We start from the raw sequence: 23,725 nt of genomic DNA on the forward strand, positions 1-23,725 counted from the left end.
ATTCTTGATGAAAAGACCAGAGCTGAATAGAAAATCTGACTCAAGAGAAGCTTGAAAAGGTAACTTGAAAAGGGATTTATTACATTCCTACATGGACACATACTATTTGTAACTCATGACACCTTTCTCACTTTCAGGGTAGTTGGAGGGATTATATATAGACAAAGGGCACAGGTGAGTTAAATACGAAGGGATGATACCTAAAAAAGTAAAATTAAGGAGTGAGAGAGGAATGTACTGGGAGAAGGAGAAAGGCAGAGGTAGAATGGGGTAAATTATCTCACATAAAAGAGGCAAGGAAAAAAAAGCTTTTACAGTGGAGGGGAAAAGAGGGGGAGTGAGAGGAAATGAGTGCTTACTCTCATCAGATTCGACTTAAGGATGGAATAACATACACACTCAACTGGGTATGGAAATCTATCTTATCCTACAGGAAAATAAGAGGGGAAAAGGACAACAGAGAGGGTAATGATAAAAGGGAGGGCAGATTGGGGGAGGAGGTAATCAGAAGCAAACACTTTTAAGGAGGGACAGGGTTAAAGGAGAGAATAGAATAAACGGGGGGCAGGATAGGATGGATGGAAATACAGTTAATTTTTCACAAAATGACTATTATGGAAGTGTTTGGCATGACTACACATGGATAACCTATATAAATTGCTTGCCTTCTCAATGAGGGTGACTTGGAAAGGAAGGAGAGAATTTGGAACTCAAAGTTTTAAAAACAAATGTTAACAATTGTTTTTACAGGCAACTGGGAAATAGGATATATAGGCAATGGGGTATAGAAATCTATCCTGCCCTACAGTAAAATAGAAGGGGAAGCAGATATGAGAACAGGGAGAGGGGGTGATGCAAAGATAAAGGAAAATGACAGAGGGGATGTGGGAAAATAGATATACTAATGAGCTATTGGAGTTGTGAACTAGTGAAATCATTCTATTTTGGGGCCACCAGGTAGTTACTTCGATGTCTAAAATGTTAGCAATCAACTACTTTTATTTTACTATAAAATTCTGCCTTACCTTTTTTCCCCCTAAACATTCTTACACATGGATGTTGCAAGTGAGTTAACATTTAATAGAATACTCACCTGATTAGACTTTTCTACTGTACTGCTGGGTACCTCTGTAGTATCTTTTACAAAAAAATTATCTATAATGTGTCTCTCTGCACATTCTTGGCTGCAAACTGGACAACGAATGACCCCAACTGGAAAAAAACAAAAGCAAAACTTAGTTTAATAACAATTATGATACATGTCAAATGAACCCAGCTATTTGAAAATTTCAGAAGCCAAATGACCTAGCGCTAAAGTGACAAAGTACTTTCACACTATACTATCGCCTCAAAAAATCTTACCTACTTCTACTTCCAAGAAAGCCATTTTAATGTATTAAATGATGCATAAATATTAATTGTATAACATTTAAATGTTTAACAAATCTCTCTACCATATATCATGAATCTAGTCCGAAACAGCAAAGAATTCTTACAACTTTTTAGACTGTGGATTTAACAATTTCTATACAATTTTATAATGATGATCCATATATTCAAGTGTGCCCAAATTCTTTGCATTCCCCATGTTTGGAACAGGGTACTTTACAATGAAACCACAAATATTCGACTTAACAAAGCTATAAATACTTCATAGCCTTGGAAATATTTCTTGTACCTATGCCAAACTAATAACTGAGGAAAGAGCAATGTTCTCCCTCATAAGGTGGCATTCCTGTCAGCATGGACAGTAACTGAATCCATAAAAAATACTTCCATTCCCAGATTTCACTGTGTAGCAATAGAACTCATTTACAAAGATTCAAATTTGATGAAAAATCTCTGATGTCCCAAGTTTACTAAAAGATGGCTCTACTGGAGGTATAATGTGGGTACAGTAGAAAGAAAGAGCATGGGATCTAATACTGGTTACAATATTTACTAGATATTTGACTTTGGACTTCCCTAAGTTTCATTTGGAAGCTTGGCATAATGCATAAGATACTTTAACCTGCCTCACAGGACTATCGAGAAGAGACTTGAGTAAAGCACTATATATGTGAGCTATTATTAATACACAGCCAATCTCTAGTAACCAACTTATATAACAAGCTTTAATACATTTATTGATTTTGTTCCCAATTGGACAGTGTATTATACAAATTAACCAATCAACTAGTATTTAGTACCTACTATGTGCCAAAGACTGTGTGCTAGATGCTGGGGATACAAAAACCATGACTGAACAACTCCTACATATGAAGAGCTTATATTCTAACAAAAAATAACTATGTAATGTATATATAAAATAAAGACAAGAAATACAAAATAATTTGAGTCAAGATGATCAGGAAAGGCCATGAAGTGGTATTTGAGCTGTATCTTTAAAAGAGAAGATTCTATGAGATGAAACTGAGGAGTATACTTCAGACATGAGGGCAGCTGGTGTAAAGGCATGGATAACAGAGATGGAATGTCACACAGAAACAACAAGGAGAAGGCCAATTTGGTTGGATCAAAGAATGAAGAAAAGGAATAACGTACAATGAGACTGGAAGAATAGACTGGGGGAGAGGTTGTAAATGTCTGTAAAAGCTTAACAAAGGAGGGTTATTATATTTTATACTAGCTGCAATTGGGAACTCCTGAAGTTCACTGTGTCATATGGTCAAATCTTTGATTAGGTAAAATCACTTTGTGCTACATGCTGGGCATACAATGCAACAACCCAACTGAAATTTAATAATGAGCAAAGAGCTCAGCACCCATTATAGCAGTGGCGGTGGTAATAATAATAATAATAATAATATTAAATAAGATTTATATACTGCCATTCTATAGCATAGTGCCAGGGACAAATATTGCATTAGAACCATACAACAAACCAAGGAGGTGTATGCTATTATCTTTATTTTTACAACTGAATAAACAGAGGTAAACAGGTTAAGTGACTTGCCCATAGTGATATAGCTAGTCAGTTATATGTCTAAGACCAAATGTGAACTTAGGTCTTCCTAACTTTAGGGCTCAGGGATATCCAGAGCTACCTAGCTACTTTCCCTATAGAACAAAGTCTTTTCCAATCTGGAAGAACATCCAAGATGTTGGAAGTAGGGGTTTAATCAGGCAAAAAGCTTAGCAACTTCTGTGGAGAAGACTTTCTAGTCAGGGAATGGTTTAAGCTAAGAAGCATACTTCTTGTTGTTCAGTCATTTTCCAATCACTTATGACTTTTCATGATCCCACCTGGGGTTATCTTGGCAAGGATATTGAAGTGGTTTGCCCCATTTACTTGTCCAGATCATTTTACAGATGATGAAACTGAGGCAAACAGGATTTGCAAGTCACTTGATTTGCCCAGGGTCACACAGCTAGTTAAAGTGTCTCAAGCCAAATCTGAACTCGGAAATATTAAAAAATGAATGTTTAAAATAGTCTTTTCATGTAACTGGGGAAAAATAAATTATTTAAAAGCAAAACAAATTTTAACTCAGGAACGTGAGTCTTCCTGACTCCAGGCCCAGCACTCTTATCCACTGTCCCAACAAGCACATATTTACCACTAATTATGTGTAAAGAAAATTGTTCTAGTATAGGTATAGGGCTACAGGGGGTCTGATAACACCCACTTGCAAATCAGGTAAATATTGCAAATTTTTCTTGAGAAGGGTGGAGGTAAAAAACTAGGTAGATAAAAGGACATCAAATATTCTGAGTCATATAAATGAACAATTTTGAAGTTCAGAATTGGCTTGTAATGGGGAAACAATCTTGATAAGTAAAGTGGTAATCAAGATTAGAGGCACAAAAGATAATTGGCATGAACAAAAAAGTATTAACAGGAGGTAAGTAGAAAGGATGATAAGTGAACCAAACTAGTAAGGATTAAAGTGTGAACGTTTACAGGTAATGTGGGTGATTTCATAAATGAAAAAAATAGGACCATGGTTGTGGAGTGTTGCACATAATTTAACTTTTAATGTTGGTTAGTTAGCTCACTTTTTTTTTCCATTCTTCTTTTAAAATTATTATAATAGATGTCTGAAAGTGGGGGTATATGGAGAGGAGATCAGTAGAACAGAACAGAAAGAAGAATGAGAAAGAACTAACTCAATCAGAGCTGAATAAACCTAAAACCAAAATTACTTAGGAAAGAATTCTATATAAAACACACACATTCTCTCCCCCCCCCTCCCCCTGGACAGAAGACTGGTAGAAATTAAACTTAGGTTAACACCTTACGTCATACTTCACAATAAATTCAAAATGGAAATGTGACCTTAATACTAAAGATCATATTACCTTTCACAATTATATGTAGGATATTTTTAACCAAACACAGGATAGAGACAATTAATGCATCTAGGATAAAGGAAGTGGCTATATAAAGGATGGGGAAATCTTTATATCAAATTTCTCAGAAAAAAAGTTTAGCATCCAAGATACGCAAACAACTAACATATCAAAAGATATGAACAGTTCTCAAAAGAACTGCAAACTTAATAGGAATAAAGGAAGCTCTAAATCAATAATAAAAAATACAAATCAAAACAATCCTGAGGTTTAATCTCACACCATGCAAACTGACAAATGTGGAAACAGATGTTCGTGGGGTTGGGGGAAGAATACAGATGTCACTGCATTGTTAGTGTAGCTGTGAATCAGTATAAAAACATGCTGGAAAGCAATTTGGAATCAGCGCCAAATAAAATGACTAAATGTCCATACTCCTCAAATTTGAGAATCCAGTACTCATATGCATATGCAACAACATATTTATAGCAGTACTTTTTGTGGTAGCAAAGAACTGAAAACAAAGCATATGCTGACAGACTGGGAATGGCTAAAATAATTGTGGCTTGTTAATTTAATGGAATATTACTGTGCTCTAAGAAAGCAAAAGATACAAATAAAAATGCATCAAAAAAAAGACAAGACAGAAAAGAAAAATGGTAAATGCTTGAAAAGATGTAGAAAAATTGGGACTCTAATGCATATTGTTAGTGGAGTTTTGAACTAATTCAACCATTTTGGAAAAGCATGCATAACTATGCCCAAAGGGCTATAAAAGGACATATAACCTTTGACTCAGCAATACCACTAGCAGGTCTGTACTACCAAAGAGATCAAAGAAAAAGGAAAAGGACCTATTCATTGCAGCTCTTTTCCTGGAGGCAAGGAACTGGAAACAGAGGGGATATTTATCAATTGGGGAATGGCTGAACAAGTTGTGGTATAAGATTATGACAAAATACTATTGTGCTGCAAGAAATGATGAGCAGGATAGCCTCCAAAAAAAAGAAATACATGGAAAGATTGACATGAACTGATGATGCAAAGTAAAATGAGCAGAACCAAAACACTGTATACAGTAACAGCAATATCGTAAGGATGATCATCTATGAAAGACTTAGCTACTCCTATCAACACAATGATCCAAGACATTTTCCAAAGGACCCAAGATGAAAAAAATGTCATCCATCTACAGAGAGAACTGATCAACTCTTAGTGAAGATTGAAACATACTTTTTTTACTCTTTATTTTCATTGTTTTGTCTGTTTTCTTTTGCAACATGGCTAAAATGGAAATGAGAAAATTATCTGCCTTCTCAACAGGAGGGAGGAAAATAATTTAGAACTCATTTTTAAAATGAGTTAATTTTTTTTACCTGTCTGGGAAATAACTAATGAAACAAATAAAAAGAATTAGAAAAAAAGAGACCGAGTCTAAAAGTCCTCTTTTTCTGGCCAAAAGCCAGTATAGTGAGACTGCTCAGTATAACTGGGAAGTTTTATATTGAGAGTGAATGATCAAAGAAAGAAGAGCCACATCACCATCATGTTCTGAGTCCAAAGCAGTATACCTAGTATAAGACATAACATAAAAGGATATGCCCAAACAGAATGAGAGAGTAGAGTGGGAAGAGCCAGTCTCTGGAGTTGGAGGATCAGGGTTGGAATCCTCCCACAGATGGAAGCTGCCTCTGTGACCTTGAGCAAGTTACTCAGCTTCACTAGGCCTCAGTTTCCTCATGAAGGGATTGGACTTTATGAATCTAGAACTAGAAGTAACCTCAAAACTATGAATATTTATAGTTCAGATATACACGTCAAGCACATAGAAATGATGCCAGGGAATCAATACTGTTTAAAATGGTTTACAAGTGCTCAGCAGAAAAAAAGGGGAACCTCAGTGTTGCTTACAAGGGGAAAGAAAATAACAAACGACCTAAGCTGGGACACAAATTATAACATGCTAATGACCTATCCCTCAGAAGGGGGGAGGGGAAGTTAGGTCGAAAACAAGAAATAAGGTTACCATGTCAGTATGGCTTTTTTCCGAAGCTGAACCAGGAAGGAATAAGGCCAGCAAGGGCTTTTTGCTCCAGCAGTTTCATTTTGCTCCAGCAGCTTCATAAGCAAGGACGACCAAGACTGAGATACAGATAAAGCTGTCGGTTTTCTACCAAGTTTTGATGCATGTAGCCTCCTGAAGTGAGATATAGCACCCAGCAGCTGCTGCAGCTGCTATGTGCACAAGTTAAGATCCAGAGTTGCTTTTCAATATATTAAGTTCTATGAAGCCTGGGAGGATATCAGAGTTAGATTAAATTACATGTAGTTCAAGTTAATCCAGAAGATACGGTACTCACATATGGTTGTTCTGTTTCTCTTGTCCAATGGCATTTGATGCCAATATTAATAAATTCATTAAACAGAGGGTTATATGTCATGGAGAAAGCCTATGTAAGCAAAGTAATGTGATTTCAACTATCTATACTACATATGCAAGGAATTAAATCTATCCATTGGGTCTTAGTTACCCAAACTGGCACCATACACAAAACTTACTTGGTAGCTGCTATAAAAACCAGAATGGAGTTAACTCCAGGTCTTACAAAATCTCTCAGTAATGGTAAATGTTACATTTGTTATGTTAATGTTACATAGTTGAATCTATAAAAGAACAGCACCTTCAATAGCGTCATGATTCATAAGGAACAGACCTACAGTAGAGACCACTTGTGCTCAGACTTAAGAGGAGCTATAGGAATCACCACACCCAAGGGTCAGCAATAACAAGGTGAGAGAAAGTAGCAAACGTGAAAGGAAATACAATTTTTTTCTGGATTTCAAATATCTGTTAGTCTTAAGAGAGTCTAGAAGCTCAAGTGAGGAGATTAACATAAAGAAATATAAAAAGGATAGAATAAAAATCCCTTGAATCCATGAAGAGGCCTGGTGAAAGTCTGAAGATTAGCTGGGAAGATGAATGTGGTTAGGACTAGGTTTAGATTCTAAGTGCATTCTGAGGAAAAGTGACACCAGGGAATACTTTTCGGTAATAAGTAGCTATCAGAACAGAAATAAGTTTCCAGCAGCTAGTCAATACTTAGGGTTCAACTTCCCTATGGAAGCAGGGGCTCATTGTAAGGATGAGCTACCAGACTGGCCCTTGACCATCATTAAGGTAAGCATCTTAAGTAAGTATGATACTATTACTCCTCACTTCACAATCTCTTAATTACATTTTTGTTATCAGAAAATGTTTAATGGTGATAAAGACAATCTATAATTAGAAACAATTGTTCTCACTTTTGAAGAGGACCAAAATGACATCAATCACCATGTTGGAGTCAAGGTACAGAGTGTCTGACTGTGGCAGATCAGACAACACGAGCTCAGAAGGCTCTAAAACAGTTGGGGCACAAATAGTCCATATGAACATCTGAAGTGGAGATGTCTCTAAATTTGTACCTCTAACTTTTCTTTTGACCTACTGCAATTCTCCTTTGCTCATAAAGCATAGCACCTTCTTTGATGGGAGCATATCATTCTGGAAGGTGCCTCCACCTAGAAGCTAGGGTGGGGAGATACATAAGGGAAATACAAATAGGAACAAGGATGGAATGAAAACCCTAGCTTCCCTAGCTAGCACCTTATAAGCAGCTACCAATTAAGTTTGGTGGTGCCAGTTTGGGTAACTAAGATCTAACAGATAGATTTAATTAGGTGTATATATAGTATAGATAACTGAAATCTCATTACTCTGCTCACATAGGCTTTCCCCATGAAATATAATCCTATTAAAATAACAATTTATTAACACTGGCATCAAACACCATTTGAGAACAGAAAACAGAACAACCAGGTGTAAGTGTCTCCCAAGGGAGACTTGTGGGTTGCCAGTGTCTCCTATATCTCACAACTGATACCAAAGTTCTTCAGAGAGACCTTGAGAGTGTCCTTGTGCAGTGTTACTTCTGACATCCATGTGAGTGCTTGCCTTGTGTTGAGTTCTCCATAAAAGTCTTTCAGGCAAATATATCTTTGGCATTCCAACAACTTGGCTGGCCCATCAGAGTTGTCCTTTCTGCAGCAGCGTTTGAACACGTGGCTATTTAGCTAGAGAAATGACCTCAGTGTCTGGTACTTTATCTTGCCAGATGATCTTCAGAATCTTTCAGGAAGAACATTCAAATGGAAATAACTGAGTTTCCTGGGATGATGCTGGCATATTGTCCAGGTTTCCCAGGCATACAATGAGGTCAGCACCACAGGTCTGCAGACCTTCAGTTTGGTAGTCAGCCTAATACATCTGCTCTTCTATACTTTCCTCTGGAGCTTCCCAAACACTAAGAAAGCTCTGACAATGCATGTGTCAACCTTATATCATCTATGTGTACATCCCTGGAAAGTATGCTGTCGAGGTAAGTGAACTTATCCACAGTATTCAAAATTTCTCCATTTGCTGTAACTGATGATTCCACATATGGATGGTGTGGTGCTGGCTAGTGGAGAATCTCCGTTTTCTTGATGTTAATTGTTAGCTAAAATTAGCACAAGTAGCAGAGATTCAATCTTTGTTGCAGCTCAGTTTCAGGAGACATTGAAATCATAATCATCTGTGCACAAAGTCACACACCTACTCTACCTTCACTTTAGTCTTGGCTTGCAGCCTTTTTAAGTTAAATAATTTATTGTCATTGTAATAGCTGAGCTTGATACATTTTAATACTCCTTGAAAGCTTCTGACAACACTGCTGAAACCACAATATTAAAAAGCATGTGAGCAAGCACACAACCCTGCTTCACTCCACTGGTGACTGGAAAGCTCAAGAGCATCGTTTGAGTTTAATGCCAAAAATAAAGAACATATTCTAAAATTCTATACAATTGAGAGGGCATAAGGTTAAGATAGGTTTTAGGCATGACTCACTCAGTAATACTACCCCTTTAAGGTTCATTCACCCCATATCTACCACCCAACCATGACTCTGGTGGCTATTAACACTTTCCTATTTTCCTCAGAGTTTAGGGTCATTTCATTGTCTCCCTTCCATTTCTTGCACTTACCAGATTTCAAAATACATTCTGATACTCTTTCAAACACTCTAACCTTCCGGTTCTTCAACTTATTTCCCACTGTGACATTTAAAAAGATCAAGACACAATTTCTGGATAATTTAATAATTTTATTAATGATGCCAGCATTTTAATAAAAGGACGGACATTTGGCCATCTCTTTCTTAGACCAAAGATAATCATGGCTGCCAGCTCAGTTTTTTAGTTCTTTCAAGAGAAGGTGTTCCCCAGGGTGGTAATCAACAATTAATAAGAATTCATATTACAATCAGGGGATGGACCTCAACAACGATTATGTCACTTACTTGTAAATTAACCCCAGCCTTGGGAAATCTATTCAAAGAATTTATCCCCACCCAAACCTGAGCAAAACACACACAATGGCTGCCTCACCTGGGTGAACAGAAGGTAAACTAAACCTTCATAGATTGAGGTCTTGAAATAAGGATAAAAGGGGATTTATGGAGAACAGAAGAATTTATGACCAAACAAATGCAAAACGGGCAATTTTGATTACATTAAATTAAAAAGGTTTTACACAAACAAAGCCAATGCAACCAAGATTAGGAGGGAATCAGAAAGCTGGGAATCTTTATGACCAGTGTCTCTGATAAAGGCCTCATTTCTAAGAACTAAGCCAATTTATAGGAATACAAGTCATTCCCCAATTGATAAATGGTCAAAGGATATAAACAGGCAGTTCTCAGATGAAGAAATTAAAGATATCTATAGTCATATGAAAAAATGCTCTAAATCACTATTGATTGAGGTATCACCTATTAGATTGGCCAACATGACAAAACAGGAAAATGATAAATGTTTGAGAAGATGTGGGGAAATTGCAACACTAATGCATTGTTGGAGTTGAGGACTAATCCAACCATTCTGAAGAGCAATCTGGAACTATGCCCAAAGGGCTATAAAAATGTACATACCCTTTGACCCAGCAATAGCACTTCTAGGGCTATATTGCACAGAGATCATACAAATGGGAAAAGGACCTACATGTACAAAAATATTTATAGCAGCTCTTTTTGTGGTAGCAAAGAATTGGAAATTGAGAGGATGCCCATCCATTGGGGAATGGCTGAACAAGTTGTGGTATATGAATGTAATGGAATACTATTGTGCTATAAGAAATGATGAACAGGTTGACTGCAGAAAAACCTGGAAAGACTTGTATGGTCTGATGCTGAGTGAAGTGAGCAGAACCAGGAGAACGCTGTACACAGTAATAGTCATGTTGTGCTATGACTAATATTGATAGACTTACCCTTTTCTCAGCAATACAAGGATCTAAGAGATCTCCAAAGGCCTCATGATGGAAAATGCTACCTATATCCAAAGAAAGAACTATGGAGTTTGAATGCAGATCGAAATTTGCTATTTTTTTTCCTTCTGTTGTGTTGTTTCCTCTTTCTGGTGGTTTGTCCTATTGGTTCTAATTCTTACTTACAACATCACTAATATGAAAATATGTTCCACAGGAATGTATCTGTATAGCCCATATCAGATTGCGTGTCATCTTGGGGAGAGAGGTAAGGAGAGGAGGAGAAAAATTTAAAACTCAAAAGCTTATGGAAGTGATGGTTAATAAAAATCAAAATAAATTAATTTAAAATGTAAAAAAATGAAAAATAATTTTTTAAAAAATGGGACTTAGTTAAGTCATTTCTTAACAGATCAATCTTAGCTCTTACTCTTCTTTTAACATAGTCCTAGAGCTAAGGATAGAGGCTGAAGCCATCTGGCACTCACCTCTGAGGTGGTTCCAGTACCTTCTGCCTAGGATCCATGGTGCCTATGCCCAGTGGCAGGACCTTTCCCAGAAACCCAAGAACACAGAAGAGTAATTGTATGATGTTCTGGGAAGATCCTTGCTCAAGCTGAACAGAGATACCTAGGCAGGTTCAAGAACCAGCCTTAGGACGTCCCCAAAAGGTCCAGCACTGCTCTCATAGAAAAAGAACTTAAGAATGTCTCCAGTCCCTATGCCTAAAAGGCTATACAACTGTGCATACCCTTTGATCCAACAACATCACTACTAGATCCATATCCCAAAGAGATTTTTAGCCAATCATAGTCTTCTCAGTCTACGATATTATGATATTCTTAGTTTTTGGATGCCTCTCCTTTTGGCCATAAAAATGATATGGCAATGCTCATTCAGGATCTTAGCTTGCTGAGGAGACCGTATTAACTGGCAAATTCACACTCTGCTAAGAAACTGATCACGTACAAAGTTTGTGCCTTGGTTTACCTCAATTTCAATAGCAACATGGGTCATAATGGGGAAAAAAGGGAAATCTACCAGTATTAGATCAGAAACTGTACTAAAAAGCAGTTAAGATTCAAACGATTTAGTGCTGGGTTAAAAAGGGGGGGGGGTGATCAGTGGAACAAATTAGGTACGCTATAAAGAGCAAACACAGTAGTATAATGTTTGATAAACCCTAAGATCCTCACCACTAGGGGAAGGCCTCACTATTTGACAAAAACTGCTGGGAAAACTAGAACAGTTCAGAAGAAATTAGGTTTTGACCAACATCTCACATAATATACTAAGATAAGATCCAAACAGATGTGACTTAGATATCAAAAGTCACGCCATAAACAAATTAGAGGACTATGCAATTTTGATTACATAAAATTTAAAAAAGTTTCTGCAAGTCTAATGTACTAAATTAGAAAGAAAATAGGTAACTGGAAAAAAATTGTGACAATTTTCTTTGATAAAGAATTTATTATTTCCAAGGTATATAAGGAACCAATTCAAATTTATAGGGCAAAGAACCATTGCAACCATTGTCAAAGAATATGAAGAAATCCAAATTATCAATAATCACATAAAAATGCTCTAAATGCTAGTAATTAGACAAATGTAATTAAAAGTTGCGTTGAGGTGTTGATCAAGAACAAGCCCCAAAATCTGAAAAAGCTTTATAAAGAATTTTATTAAGTCATTTGGCAAAGGAAAAAAGTACCAGAAAAGGGTGCAGCTTTCCTTGAGAATCTCTACATTGCACACTACATAGAGTTCAAAGAACGGCAGAAGGACAAACAACTGGTTGGCCCTGCACACAGGCAGATGGGCAGTTTCTAGGTAAAGTTGCCTAAGACGTATATCAGGAGACGTAACAAATATTTGACAAAACTTGGGCCAAGTCCAAACCCAAATTATTGGGGAACTCAAAATGCTGGATTCCCTAGAGGGTCTCTGAGGTCAGTAGGACCTATAGTTTTAGGTTACACAATTTCTAGACACATAAAACTAGGCTCAAACAACATAATAAAATATTTCCCCCAGGTTTTATTTCTCATCTCTCAGACTGGAAAAGATGACAAAAGAAGAGAATAATAAATGTCTGGTAGCACTGTGGGAAAATTTGGTAGAGCTCCTGTTGGTAAAGGTGTGAATTTGGTGCAGTCATTCTGGAAAAAAGAAACACTGTTTTTATCTGTTCCTACAAAGGTGTTGAACTGAAACTGCAGTCAATGACATGGATTTTTAGAGATGGCTAATGTGGGTTTGGTGGGGTTTTATTTTGCTGGAGTTGGTGAGGGATTTGTTTTGGAGCAATTTTTAAAAAATTTAATAGGGAAGGGAGTCATGGAAGAACAGATTAATCTGTGAATACTTGCTACTTTAAAAATAACTTTTAAAGGACATGAACATTTTTGAAAATAAGTAAGATAAACTATGAATATCTATACTAAAAATCTTCGAAAAGGCTAATAGGATAACTGCACATTAGAACTGCAGTCTCATCTCACACAAAGAAGTAAAGATAATAATCAGGCTCACAAAACACTTTGGTTGAGCTGTAGACTGGGCCAGGTATTTTGAGAAAATTTAGAATTGTGGCAGAAAAGTCACAAAAAAGTTCATAATCTCTAACCAGGAAATCCCAATATGCACAAACTCCAAGAATGTCAATGACAAATGCTCCTAAAAAAAAAACAAAATCCAAAAATGTTTTCACCAAGGCTATTTGTGGCAGCAAAAGGAAAAAACAAAAACAAAACACTAATGGAGGTGAGTGTCCACTGATTTGGGAGTAACTCAACAAATTATATTATTATAATGCATTATAAGAAATGATGAATATGGGGAAGTAACAGAAACTGAAGTAATGCAAAGAATGCAGAACCAATAAAAGCATTTATTCAGTGATTATAACATAATTTAAACAACACTAAGAGACAACAGATTAAATGTAAAAGTCAATCCTAGTACCAGGGGTTGGATGGACTCACCTCCCCTCTAAAGGTGATGGACTATGGATAAGAAATACTGCATACTCTTTCAGAGATATCTAAGAAAAGTTCTACAGGGAGTGTAGAGTTTGAGCGGAATTTGGCCCCAAAATTCTTGTTTAAAAAACAAAGAAACAAACAAACTAAAAACCAAAACAAACCAGCAACTATTTCAAATCCCATTAACAATTTAATGAAGGGCAACCAACCCTGAAATGGCTTCTGACATGCAAAAGCCATTATCACAATGGTATCAAATCCAAAGGAAACTTTAAAACTCTGAATAAACAGTTTCTAAGTCCAGGGGAGAATCTAAGCAATAATAGGGTTGTTAATAGCTAAATAACTATCACACTTGAAAGAGGGAGAAAAACGGAAATAATTTTATTTTGTGCCATAACAGATAAAACAGAAGTGAAATGGGCAAAAAGGTAAAATGAGGAGAGCTGGGGAAGTGAATTTTTAAAAATTCAGCAGTGGGAACTGTGTTTAATGTGTGTGGAAAGGCCGATATTAGTGAAAACAAAGTAGACTGTCAAATCTGGTTTATCTCATCACACTTTATTACATTACATATTATAGAATACCTTTTGTCAGAAAGGAATAACCTTGAACATGGACTGTATTACCATTGTAAAGGGAGAAACTTGAAAATCAGATTGCAGGTACCCACTGGACAGGGGCAGGAATAGGGCAATGAAGTGAGGAAAATATTTCTCTTTGTGCATGTGTACATTCATGAACTTGGGGAAATAAGTGACTTCAAAGAGATCCAATTAACATTTTAAACTAGTGTTTCCTTTCATATTTATTCTTTTAGTATGGGACATGCCTGGAAACATGGGAGAAATTTAACTCCCTTACTATATTTGAGTATGACTACTCCCAACTAATGAGGATGACAAAACTGAAGATAAAGGCATGACTTTTGTGTCTTATTCCTTAAGGATTGGCACCTAGTTAGAACAAGGGAGAATTCCACTCACAGTTCTCTTTGGCAATTCTCCAGGCACTTATTTTGTGAACTAAAGTAGAATGAAATTTTCTGACGTGAACCTCTTCAAGTTTTCCAGCCATATAAGCAACAGGAAAAATTTTAAGAGACAGTAATACAGTTGGGAGTTAATAAACAAGGAGTCAATTAACAGCTTCACCTAAGTTTTAAGAAACCATTTACAGAGATTACCAACTACCTAATGGAAATGGGACATATTTAACAAAATAATAAAAACATACAGCCTGCAGGCATCCTTAATGCAGTTTACTGGCCCAAATCTATGAGTCTGATCACTATTCTAGAGCATTTCTATGAGAATCACTAGATATCTGACACAGTAAAATGAACTATGAAGAGTCAATAATAATATAATCTGATATACTGTGTATATCATGTGTATTAATATACAAACTAAAATATTGGTGGTATTAACAATTAAAAAAAATAACATAGAGGATATAATGTGGCTAGAAATCACAATGCAAAAACCAGTAAAGAGCCTAAAACCTCAGCATGACAAAATTTAAGAACTAGGTCACAGTTGATGATACTAAATGATGATGGCTGTAAGGATTTTAAAAGACATACCTGGTCCTACTATAAGCAAACTGAGAGATCGATGAAGGAACTGTTCATCTGTCAGATTTATGGAATATGGAAGAAAGAATATTATGAAATGCAAAATGAATAATTTTGATTACATTAAACTGAAAAGTTTTTGCACAAAACCAATACAACCAAGATTAGGAAGAAGAAGATTGGTAAAGAATTTTTACAACCAGTGTCTCTGATAAAAGGCTACATTTTTGAAATATAGAGAACTAAGTCAGATTTACAAGAATACACGTCATTCTCCAAATGATAAATGGTCAAAGGATATGAACAGGCAGTTCTCAGATCAAGAAACTAAAGCTATCGATAGTCATATGAAAAAATGCTCTAAATCACTATTTAAAGAAATGCAAATCAAAATAAATGTGAAGTACCACATTATACCTATGAGATTAGTTAACATGACAAAACAGGAAAATGATAAATGTTGGAGAAGATGTGGGAAAACTGCAACATTACTGTTGGTGGACTTGAGAACTAATCCAACCATTTTGGAGAGCAATTTGGAACTATGCCCAAAGGGCTATAAAAATGTGCATACTCTTTGACTCAGCAAAAGCACTTCTAGGGCTATATTCCAAAGAGATCATACAAAAGGGAAAAGGACCCACATGTACAAAAACATTTATAGCAGCTCTTTTTGTGGTGGCAAAGAACTGGAAATTGAGAGGATGCCCATCCATTGGGGAATGGCTGAACAAGTTGTGGTATATGAATGTAATGGAATACTATTGTGCAATAAGAAATGATGAACAGGTTGACTGCAGAAAAACCTGGAAAGACTTCTATGGTCTGATGCTGAGTGAAGTGAGCAGAACCAGGAGAACGCTGTATGCAGCAACAGCCACAACGTGCAATGACTGACTTACCTCTTCTTAGCAATGCAAGGATCCAAGACAACTCCAAAGGACTATGATGGAAAATGCTGTCCACATCCAGAAAAAGAACTATGGAGTTTGAATGCTGATTGAAGCATATTATTTGCTCTCTTTTGTTTTTTCTTTTCGTGGTTTCTCCCATGGTTCTAAACAGACTTGCCAAAGGTCACACAGCTAGTTAAGTGTCAAATGTCTGAGGACACATTTGAACTCAGGTCTTCCTGAATCCAGGGCAGGTGCTCTATCCACTGTGCCATTTAGCTGCCCCACTAATTCTTCTTTACAACATGACTAATGTTCAATATGAATGTATATGTAGAGCGATATCAAATTGCATGATGTCTCAGGGGAAGGTAGGAGAAAAGTGGGGAGAAAATTTGGAACTCAAAAATGTTACAGAAGTAAATGTTGAAAACTAAAAATAAGTTTTAAAAAGAGTATTTAGCATGTGGAGAAAAAAAAAAGATATCCCTGGAATACATTTATGAGAATCAGGGATACAGTTTACAAAACTAGAATAAGCACAGTGTCAATGACAACTCAAGTGTTATAGAACATAATCATCAGCCATATAATGACAGATATAAAATTGTTAGTAATTTTAAAAACCGTTCATTTGCAAAAGAAATTCATACAAAAATTCTTCATTAAGAAGTATAGGACATATACCAAAAGTATAGGACATATATTTGGGTGTGAAGAACAGGACAGATCTAAGTCTTAACCAAATAATTCAAGGAAATTTGTAACTACTCTAGCTTCCCTATCTGGATAAGGTACAGCCTGTTTTCAATGTCAAAGAATAAAACTCATTATTACATTAAGACCCTAATTTCTACAAAGTTGAGTTATCAGATAAAAGCCCTTAACTCATATTCAGAAAAAGATTTTCTAATCTGGGGAGGGGGGTACAGGAAGGAGAAGAACTGGTTATACCAGTACTGTGGAGAACAATTCTGATGAGGAATAAAGGAAGACACTATATAAACAAAGGGATATTGATGCACAGTGAACTCTTAACCAACTTCAATTTTTAGAAGACAAAACTTTTAGGGGCAGGGGCAGCTAGATGGCACAGTGAATACAGCTCTGGCCTTGGAATCAGAAGGACCTGAGTTCAAATGTGACCTCACACTTGACACTTACTAGCTGTGTGACCCTGGGCAAAACACTTAACCCCAAGCAAAGACAGAACTTTTTTTTCTAAGAGAAAATGAATTTTTGCTAATTAAAAACTAGACACATAAGATGGAAGAAAATATAACGGAAAATAAGACTATTTACAGGAGTCCGCACTCCTGTAAAAATATATGTTAAAACAGAGAAGTGATAGACTCAAGACGCAGAATGAGACACAATTTTTGACTATGGCCAATGTAGAAAGTTGCTTAATTTGCTATGCATGTTGGTTACTTGTTTTTCTTTCTCCAATGGGGGGGGAAGAGATGGGGAAAGTGATGAGAAGAAGGGGGGGGAAGCTTGTTAACTGAAAACAACAGCTTTGAGCTGGCCAAAAAAAAGTCAAGAGCACTGAAGTTCAGAAGAAGCTAGGAACGGCAAAAAAGATGTTTTTATTTAGCCATACTGGGAGTAAGAGGAAGCTCAAAGAAGGAATAAGACTAATCCTAGGGGTGGACTGAATGACAATTGACAGAAAAAGCACTTTAGTTTTTGTTCTGTCTACCAAGGAAAATTATCTTTAAATGTAGAAAGAACAAAGAAGGTTTAAGAATAAGTTAACCTAAGATACAAAAGGACATGAGCTGCACAAGAGTTCAAATAGTTCATATCATAAAAACCAAAACCCAACATACATGAGGGTGCTGAAAGAAATGACAGGTAAGACTGTAGAATCACTAATGTGTGATGTTTGAAAAACCACAAAGGAAATGTGCACAGGACTGGGAGAGAAAAAAATGTACTGATTCTCAAAGGAAAAAAAGTGAGATTTTCAAAATGTCCTGGGAAAAAGTCAGAATGTACTATTAAAAGGCTTCTGAGCATTTAATAAGAGAAATAGTAATCCATGTGTCAACAGGTAATGCTAGACTAACATTCATATTTTGACAGAACTCCAGTTCCACATCATCCTGCTGGCTTACACTGCCACTACTTTAGCTCAGAATCTCAATTATTCTTGGTTATATCACTGCAGTAGCCTGTTATTGACCTCCCTGGTCACTCCCCTCTTGAATTCAGTTTCCATACAGCTGTAGAAATAATCTTCCTAAAGCATATGTTTTTCAGTGGCTCCCTATTGCTTCCCAGATAACATGCAAATTTCTCATCCTTCTATCTGAAAGCCCTTCACAAACTGGCTCCAGACTAAATGGCCTATGAATTGAGAAATTGAGAGGACATGTTAAGATAAACCTTGAAGGTTTCACTCCACAGGAACCAGATATCCATGATTATCTAGACTTATTTTACATGACTTTTCTTCTTATATTCTATATTCCAGTCAAAATACTCTACTTTGTTTTCTAAACAAAGTATTCTACCTCCCACCTCCATGATCTTGCATAAGCTATTCTCCATGCCAGGGAGACATATATATATAGATAGATAGATAGATAGATAGATAGATAGATAGATAGATAGATAGATATAGATATAGATATAGATAGATATACATATAGATATATATACACACACACACATATGTATATTCCCTCCTCATCTCTCTCTTAAAATATCCTCAATCAAGGTACAGCTTAGACCCTACCTCTTATTGAAAACTATTCCTGAGTGGTTCATGTTCTTTCCTTCCTAAAATTATTTTACATTTACTTATACGGTTACTTCAGGACAATATAAGCAGCCCCTTTAGAGCAAGGGCTGATTCCTGGGCCCCCCCCTCCTTTTTATCTTCCTACCTAATGCACGGAAGGTAGCAGGTGCTCAACAGGTGCTTGTTTAATTGAAATGTCAATGCTCATCACTGGTAAATTAGGTAGATGAAGCACACCAGATTTTCAGCAAGGCAGTCACTCTCAAGAAATTCTTTTGAGGACAAGCAAGAGGCAGACCACAAAATACTAAGCTTAGAATAATCAGAGGTGGGGAGCCTGCAAGCCTCCAAGGCAACATTATTGCCCTCTAAGTTCTCAAGTATGGCCCTTTGACTGAAATCAAACAAATCTCCTTAATAAATGGATCTGTTCTGTAAAACTTGGACTCAGTCAAAAGGCCACACCCAGCGACCTAGAAGGCCATGTGGCCTCCAGGTTTGCAACTTCCCCACCCCTGGCTTAGATGGATCCAGAGTCTATTAAATGGCCACATCCAAAAAGTAGTTATGAATAGACTGATATTAATTCAGAGATTTCTAGTAGAGTATTCCAGGGATCTGTCCTTGGTCTTATTCAGCACTTATCAGTAACTTGAATGAAAATGCTGATAACCATAAATGCTGATAAGCATGTTTAACGAATTTGTAGATAACACAAAGTTAGGATGGATAGCAAACATACTGCATCATACTGAGAATCCAAAAGAACCAACAAGTTAGGATGAGACAAATCCAATAAAATAAAATTTAAAGGAGATAAATATAAATGTACATTTAAAATATCAACTGCATGAGTATAAGTATTGGGAAACATTTTAAAAATCTAGCAACTTGAAGGCAATGAGTAAGGAATGTGACAGCCACCAAAAAACCAAAAACTTAGCTGTAAATTATAAAGAGAAGAGTCGAATCCTAGTACTAAGCCACACCACACCTGAAACTAATCTTTTTAGGGACCACTGTAGGAAATTTCTTGACAAGTTAACTATGAGGGCACCAAAAGGTGAATAAATTGTGGACCAATAACATGAAAATTGAAGGAACTCAAGTTTCTTCACCTGAAGAGAAGATTATATGATAGGATTTTAAAATAACTGAAAGGCTATCACATTACCATGTTCCACTTAACCCCAAAGTACAGAAGTATTATTAAACAATGGAAAGAATTTAAGACAGATTTCAGCTCAATATAAGGAAATGCTTCCTAACAATTAAGATTTGTCTCTTAGTGATGGGAAAGAACTGGAAAATGAGGGGAATGGAATACTACTGTGCCATTAAGAAATAATGATTTTGGAAAAACCTGTGAAAGACTTATATGAACTGATACAAAGTGAAGTGAGCAGAACCAAGAGAACACTATGCACAGCAACACTGCACCAAGATGATCCAAGACAATTCCAAACGACTCATGATAGAAAATGCTATCTACATCCAGAAAAAAGAACTGATGGGCGTACAAATGCAGATCAAAGCATACTATTTTCACGTGTGTGTGTGTGTGTGTGTGTGTGTGTGTGTGTGTGTGTGTGTGTTTTCCCTTTTGGTCTGTTTCTTCTTTCACATGACTAATACAGAATGTTTTACATGACTCCACATGTCATATTGTTTGGAGGGTCATGGGATGAGAGGGAGAAAATTTAGAACTCAATTTTTAAAAAATGAACATTGTCTTTACATGTAATTAGAAAAAATAAAATATTTAAAAAGAAAAAAATAATTAAGAGTGGTACAAAAGTGAAAAAACGCTATTTCAGGAGGTAGGAAATTTTCCATAGTACTAAGTCTGAGGTCTCTTTCTGATGTTCTAATGATTCTAAATTTAGTTATTGAATAAGGAACCACATAAATGACATGCAATTTTTTTTAACATTTCTCTAAGAATTTGTTCTTAAGGAACAGAAATGAGAAATTATTAATGGTCTACAAAAGATCAGGTACAGTTTTTAAGATAGAGAATCTGCAATATTTTGGACTGGAATGCTAAACCAAGAGCTAAAGTAATGCTTACGCATATCACTGCTAAATTTAAATTAAGAGAAAGGAAAGCAGCAGAAAAAAGGGAGAAAAAATTGATCATGAGGAAGTAAATGAGACGGAATGAACAAAAGAATTCTGATGGTGATCAAGGAAATAAATGAAAAACTGTTGATACCTTAAATGAATGGCAAGCAAGGTTGATAGCCACTTAATGTTAGGGTTAATGTTAGATTTCTAATCAAACACTAAAAATTTTAAAAAGAGGTAGAGAGGGAGGCAGCTAGGTGGTGCAGTGTGCATAGAGCACTGGCCCTGGAGTCAGGAAGCCCTGAGTTCAAATCCGGCCTCAGACACTTGACACAATAGCTGTGTGGTCCTGGTTAAGTCACTCAACCTAACAGCCTAGCCAAAAGAGGTAGAGGAGAAAAGGTCAAGAATCTGCAGTAAAAGATGAGAGTGAACAGAGAGATCCATGTGTTGCCATTTCCCTAAAATATAACAATTTGACAAGTATCCTTTGGGAAATAATTCCGAAATTTGGAGGTTAGGGGTACTCCAATAAAATAAGCAGTTCTAATACAACTAAATATTACATGGTCAGCCAATACTAATGACAGGATTTCTTCTTACAAGAAAAAAAATTGTTTTTAGCAAAGTGTTTAATTTGCATTGTACTTGGGTCATCTGAGTGTAGACTCAAATTGTAATACCCATTCTACCAGAAATTATATGAAATTGAGAAAGTAACCTCCCTTCTCTAAGCTTCAATTTCCTTGTACCTTTTCTGCCCCCAGTAACTCTCCCCACTCTCTAAAAAGAATGACTTGGACCACACTTTTAAGGTCCCTTTTTGAACTGAAATTCAAATTATGAGGAAACAATTACAAATAGGTTTCCTCTTCACCGTAAACTCTTTAATTACATAACTCTTACTGGGTGGGAGGGCAGTGAGAAGATAATATTTAAGATTTCTGACTCCTACACTTTATAAACTGTAGAACCCTGAAACTCAGCATCCTAATCTGTAAAGTAATACATAACGTACTTGCTGATTATTCAAAGTTTTAATTTCCTTTTCAGAGGTAAATCCTCTTTGTATACATTACAAAATGGAACTATGAAATCTGAGTAACTTGAAAGTAGAAATGACAACCCCTCAAAAAAACTCTGCAATCAAGTTATTTTAATCAGCACAAATTGATAATCTTTCATATCCTGTCAACTCCGAACACATCCACTAATTTCCTTTGTTACAATTAAATAACTACCAACCCAAACATAATTGGAAATTTAAAAAGAAACTATCTAGGGGCAGCTAGGTGGTGTAGTGGATAAAGCTCTGGCCCTAGAGTCAAGAGGACCTGAGTTCAAATCAGCTTCAGACACCTGACACTTATTGCTGTGTAACCCTGTGGTCACTCAACCCTGATTGCCCGGCAAAAAAAAACAACAAAAAAACCCTCAATCTAAAGGGTAGAACAGTTGAGTCACTTTAATATCTAAACTGAATGAAATCTAGAGCAAAACAAATTTCACTAATAAGAATTCAAAACCTCACACAACCAAAATTTTATGAGCATAATTAGCATGTGTATATAATTTATAAATAATTAAATATAGCTATACTGGAAAAATTAAAAACAACACATTAAACAACAAATTCTATTAAATTTTCTAGCAGTTTACAACTGGGACTAGGTGGCAGGCAATTTCCATTTCAATTCTTTCTATACAGTGTTTTAATTTGTTTGGGTTGTATTTTAAAATTAAGCACTGAAATACTTTGGTAAATGGATTGGCAAATGTGATTTCTTATTTATAGGAATATACTCTAAGTTTAAATAGTTTTCTAAAGCATGAAATCCACTTGTATACAAATAAAATTAGCTTAAGGGATGACAGCCTTTTCAAAAAAAAAAAAAGTTTTATACTCCAGGATGATTTTTCGTACAGAAATGCTAATCCACTTGAGAATGATGATCCAGTTGAAGTATTTACATCCACATTACTGTTAACAGCCTCCTAACCTCAGCTCAGTCCATCCAATTCAATTCTTCATAGTTCCTATATCAAGAGCCTAGAAATTCTGAGTTTTTTAAAAATTTGTTTTTTCGAGGCATTGGGGTTAAGTGACTTGCCCAGGGTCACACAGCTACTAAGTGTTAAGTGTCTGAGGCCTTTTTTTTAAAACTCATTTCAAAACTTTTTCAAACTTTTAAAACTTAGAAGGACTTCATTATAAAACAGAGGTACAGAAAGGCACAAAAGATCAAAAAGATGGTAGGTGACAGACTGTCAGACCAGAAGTAAAATCTTGAGAAACATTTCCTCTTCCTTCTAGAAGGAGCAGAACCATCTACTCTTTCTACTGCAGCAGGTTCAATTAGTTTTAAATGCAAGCTCCCTTGTTTCACATTCACAAAACCAGGTAAAAGATTTAAAGTTATGTTCAATGTTGAGACCTCTATCAATGAATCCGCTTTGAGATCTCAGAACTGGACGGTGCCTCAAAAGGCTTTGTACTTCTGTTCAACCTACTGTTGAGCTTTACAAATAAATTTTGGATTACTGGTTTCCATTCAGGGGTTCTTGATGCAGTTCCAAGGAGCTCATCCTAAAAATTCTTTAATGTCTCCAAAAGGAGTAAAAGATAAACACACCAACTGTGTCATATTTTTCCTCTGTGACAAGGAGGTGCATATTTGAAACATTATAGGTTTATTTCTGTAGCAATTTAAGACCATCATCATGATGAACATGATTTTGCCACTTACATATCAAACTGAACACTTACCTGATTAAATGTAAAAATAAATTTTTAAATTTTGAGTTCCAAATTATCTT

At 36.0% G+C, this 23,725-nt stretch overlaps 1 protein-coding gene across 4 annotated transcripts in view; it reads right to left on the reverse strand.

Moving 5' to 3' along the window:
- The window catches only part of TRIM24 (tripartite motif containing 24), a 105,086-nt gene that overhangs the window by 69,778 nt on the left and 11,583 nt on the right, over nucleotides 1-23,725 (reverse strand). For all 4 annotated transcript variants that reach the window (XM_078153505.1, XM_020997965.2, XM_020997962.2 and 1 more), the window contains exon 2: nucleotides 1,094-1,212. In XM_078153505.1, coding sequence (XP_078009631.1) covers nucleotides 1,094-1,212 — 119 coding nt within the window. The remainder of the gene's footprint in view (nucleotides 1-1,093; nucleotides 1,213-23,725) is intronic.

Source organism: Phascolarctos cinereus, unplaced genomic scaffold (assembly GCF_003287225.1).
Source record: "Phascolarctos cinereus isolate Bilbo 61053 unplaced genomic scaffold, phaCin_HiC Scaffold_1;HRSCAF=81, whole genome shotgun sequence".
NCBI classification, from domain to species: domain Eukaryota; kingdom Metazoa; phylum Chordata; class Mammalia; order Diprotodontia; family Phascolarctidae; genus Phascolarctos; species Phascolarctos cinereus.